This window comes from Cupressus sempervirens, chromosome 5 (assembly GCF_028749045.1).
Source record: "Cupressus sempervirens isolate cs-2001-9-10 chromosome 5, ASM2874904v1, whole genome shotgun sequence".
Classification (NCBI taxonomy): Eukaryota; Viridiplantae; Streptophyta; class Pinopsida; order Cupressales; family Cupressaceae; genus Cupressus; species Cupressus sempervirens.
This window is the reverse complement of record NC_143122.1, coordinates 403,453,666-403,457,629: the sequence shown is the minus strand read 5'-3', so window position 1 is coordinate 403,457,629 and position 3,964 is coordinate 403,453,666. Positions and strand designations below refer to the sequence as shown.

The window sequence follows — 3,964 nt, the reverse complement described above, 5'->3', positions numbered from 1 at the left end:
TTTTTGTGACAATCGGAATTAAACTCCTGATGCAGCAGTGCAGATGACAGAGAGGCAGCCGGGAAGAGGTAGATGTGGGCCCCGAGCTGTTTTCGTGGCCGAGTTGGGCTGTTTCGTGGAGAGGAGAGAGATGTTGTCCACTGTTCGCCTTCAACAGCACCTCGTGTTGACATAAGTGATGCCATCGATATCTGCAGCTCTATTGTTCAATTTCCGACTCCACCGCTCAAACTCAAGCTCCAGCGTTCCCAGTTTGCACTCAGAACTCCACCGTTTGTTTTCTAATTTGCTTGGATTAGTCCCTTTGCTGGAAAGAGCTAGAGGAGAGGAAAACTGGAACCGAATATGTGGTAGAGGAAATGGTGAGGGCAGAGGTAGAGAAGATCTAACACTGTGCATATTGAGATCAGCATGAAATTCCAGTCCCAGAAGTTGAAAGTACCGAGGAATCCATGTTTCTTACAATGGTAGTTATTAATTAATTAATTAATAAGCCTATAGGCTTTTTCCTGTGGGAAAAATTGTTGAATGCCGATAAAATGTCATGTGCCCGTAAAATTGTCTTATGCCGTTAACGACAATGACGAAATTAGTAGTAGTATATTGAGTCATTGGATTGTTGTAAATGGTGCTTATGGTTCTTCTCTGTTTTTAGTTATTTTAGTGACTTTGGACCTTCGTTTTTCGTTATTGTTGTGAAAGTATATTGAGTGTTTTGTGCTGATGCCTTTTTTTCCTGTTCTTAGCCAGGTTAGTGACTTGTTAGTTAGATGTTGACGGGCATTTCTGTTTTAGATTGAGTTATTGCAATTGCTGATAATGGTGTTTTGTACAGAGCGGAGATTTGTCTGAGATGTTAATGGGGGGAATCTATGAGAAGATGGGGCGTGAGATGTTGACGAGCTTAATACCAGTGGCCAACGTAACTCAGATGTTTTTGAAGGCTTTAGTGGCATCCACCTCCACTTCTCTCACAGATGTATTGAAGGCTGAGGAGTATGAAGATGGTGTCCTTATCAGTGTTGTTCAAAAGATGCCTCTTGCTAAAGTGTGAAGAAAGTCCTAATTTTTGGCTTTTTTTCCCTTCAACTTGGCTGTGTTTTTCTTGTTGTTCAAAGGATTCTTGTTGTGGGTGTGGCAGAGGGCTGTTGAGAGCAGTCCACTACAGAAGGCCAAGGTGATGAAGAGGATTGATTTGGGAGAATTCGGTATCCCATTGAAGCAAGTGAATTCAAGAGTGCCTTCCAATATGTTTTTCTGCCCCAGTGGCCTTGACATTGAGCATTCTATTTCTTTCTCTACCACTCAGTGTCAAGACATCATTGCAGTACTGCTTGAGTGAGTTTTCTTAATCCCACTGCTGAGTAATCGGGATATATTCACAATTCTGGGTTCTATATATGTGTGTGTGGAAAGTAGGAGTTTTTAATTTATTTTTGATAATTTGTGCCAATTTGTATGTTGAATGAGCTTTTTCAAGTTAACTATTTTGTTACGTAGTTCCTTTCAAAATGCTGAAGGAGAGTGGAAAGTGTTTATAGACACTGATAAAGAGCTATATGGTGAGAATGGAGCATATGCAAACATTGGCCTGGGCACGGCGGACTTCATTTTGCCTTCCCCTGCATGCAGATATGTCTGATTGGTATGGGGCAAAGGTTTTGCTTAATGACATGCAGCTTCTTCATGATATGGATGAATCTCATGCACAGGCAAGTTGTAATCTTACATCATCTATCATTACAAGATCTTATTGACTTTTTTGTGCTATTTTGGCGGTTATCTTTACGTTATCTTTTGAAGTTTTTATCTTTAAACTAAAGAGGGATAAAATTTTTATTGAATATCAAAGGGAGCAGAGCATTTATCTTTATGTTATCTTTTGAAGTTTTTATCTTTAAACTAAAGAAGGATAAAATTTTTATTGAATATCAAAGGGAGCAGAGCAGAATAACACAAGAAACAAAGGGAAACAAACAAAGGGAAACAAGAAACAAAGGGAACTACAAAGCTTTATCCTGATCCACAAGATTCGATAAATCAAGGGAAGCATCCTATGATCGATAAATTAAGGGAAGCATCCTATGATCAATAATATAAAATTGGGAATTGCAATTACTTGCAGGTGCACCTGGATTTGTGGAATGGACTGAACGTACAGTTCAAGCATTCTTGTGGGGTGACTGTTGGTGGGATAAGAAAATGTAAATTTGTTTCCACAAAGGCAGAACAAGTGAATATTATGTAATTTTGTTATCTACTTGAATTTAAATCAGTGTTCTGCATAGTCAATTCACAGTCATTTCATGGGAATATGAAGTAACGCCCTTCATTTCAAATTAAATGATATCCATGTGGGGTGGGCTATATTTTGGCACTCATGATGTTCAAGTGGGTGTATGCAATAAAAGTTTTGTGCATATTCAATTTACAGTTTATTTGGTGAGGTAGAGGATAACCTGGATTTCGGCAATAATGCTACTTTGGTGGAAGTGCGGGAGGGTGTTGTGCAAAATAATTAACAATTTTTGGTATTCTAATGTGAATGTGAATTTTGAGTTTGTATGTGAAGGGACATTCTTTATTTTGGCTGTAATGATAATTTCATGTGTAATAGGTGAAGTGACATCATCCAGTTTAGGCTCTAATGATATTTAACTGTGTGCTTGTGGGTTTGTGAAATTACTCTCTATATTTGGGCTTTACTCATATATCCAAACATTGGATTATCTAGTATACCAGGAAGCTGAGAGAATGCCCAACTTGTTTCTCCATTACAATGGAGAAAAGATTAATGCTAAGGAGTTCGGTGCAAAGTGGTCGACCTGCATGAGAAGCTTTGGAGTGGTTGGTGTAGCCTCAAAAGATACAGGAGTTCCTATTGGTTGCATCAAGCCTGGAATCTTTCATGGTGTTCACATGAACTACAATCTCAGTGTTGACAACATAAAACACTGCAGGTAAGAAAGTCGTCCATAGGATTTTTTTTATTTTATACTCTCTATAATAGGCTGTTTCTATATAAGAATTTATCTGCATTTACTCTATAATGGGCTATTTCTATATATATAAATATATTTGAATATACTCTCTATAATGTACTATTTCTATGTAAATGCTCTCACTATAATGGGCTATTTCTATGTATACGCTCACTATAAAGTGCTATACAGGGAGAATTTGGAGGAGAATGTTAAGGCCACAGATCAAGTTGATGAAAAGAGCAACCCACGCAAAATTTGCAGGCAGGACTTGGAGTTTCTGAAAACAAGGCCTATGGAAAGGAAGTTGGGCATCAAGCTGAAACTAAAGCATAAATCACCTATAACAGCAGTTAAGAGGAGGAGGACAAACTCTTCTTCTTCTGCTTCCAAGGATACCACTTCTATTATGTACAAAACATATGCTTTCGGAAACAAGTATTCACTCAGGCAGAGGACTCAAAGGATGAAAGCTAAGTTGTTTATGGACAACTTTGACACCAGTAGTATTTCAACAGCTTCAATTTTGAATCAAAAACTGTTATCATGTTCTAACTTCAGATTTTTGCTAGACGTCTATGGATTTCGAAGTTTTCCTTGTAATTAAATGCTTACAAAGTTCATTGTAAATAAATCTAATCAGTGACTGCTGTACTCGGCATTGTTCAATAATAACTAGCTAATTATTCCCTAAAGCTGATTACTGTTGCACTGATTCAAATTGAGAAGTTCAGTTTCTCCCAAACTTAAATGTTCTTTGAAGTTTTTCTCATAAAAGATTAAATTGTGGGGGACCCATTTTTTTGTGTCTAAAGAAAAATGTCAAACTTTTTGACAATTTGCAAGATGTTATGCTTTATACATAAAACTTGTTCCCCTCAAATTTATAATCACTAAGAAACGGCATGATGTAAATCCTAATTTGAATCATCAGCTATATTTAGTCTTCAGGAATTTTCGATGCATGTTTTGTATCATGCGCT

The 3,964-nt window shown here is 37.4% G+C and overlaps 1 protein-coding gene and 1 long non-coding RNA gene across 3 annotated transcripts; both read left to right on the top strand.

The window, feature by feature from the left end:
- Nucleotides 1-203: 203 nt before the first annotated feature.
- Nucleotides 204-1,671, top strand: LOC149556532 (uncharacterized). 2 transcript variants are annotated; one of them, XR_016352357.1, is made up of 4 exons: nt 204-467; nt 836-996; nt 1,142-1,338; nt 1,501-1,671. It is a non-coding gene; the product is annotated as an uncharacterized LOC149556532 (long non-coding RNA). The 2 variants fall into 2 exon arrangements; XR_016352356.1 differs by having other exon boundaries at nt 209-467; nt 1,501-1,669.
- A 633-nt stretch (nt 1,672-2,304) lies between these two features.
- LOC149556531 (uncharacterized) lies at nt 2,305-3,635 on the top strand. The gene is made up of 2 exons (XM_089785883.1): nt 2,305-2,960; nt 3,174-3,635. Exons 1-2 carry the CDS (start codon nt 2,755-2,757, stop codon nt 3,586-3,588), a joined length of 621 nt encoding a protein of 206 aa, XP_089642009.1. The 5' UTR covers nt 2,305-2,754; the 3' UTR covers nt 3,589-3,635.
- Nucleotides 3,636-3,964: the final 329 nt, after the last annotated feature.

Coding starts and splice junctions, on each gene's coding strand:
- LOC149556531 (XM_089785883.1), top strand. CDS start 2,755: ATGCCCAACTTGTTTCTCCATTACAATGGAGAAAAGATTAATGCTAAG. Junction 2,961..3,173: donor GACAACATAAAACACTGCAG/GTAAGAAAGTCG, acceptor AGTGCTATACAG/GGAGAATTTGGAGGAGAATG.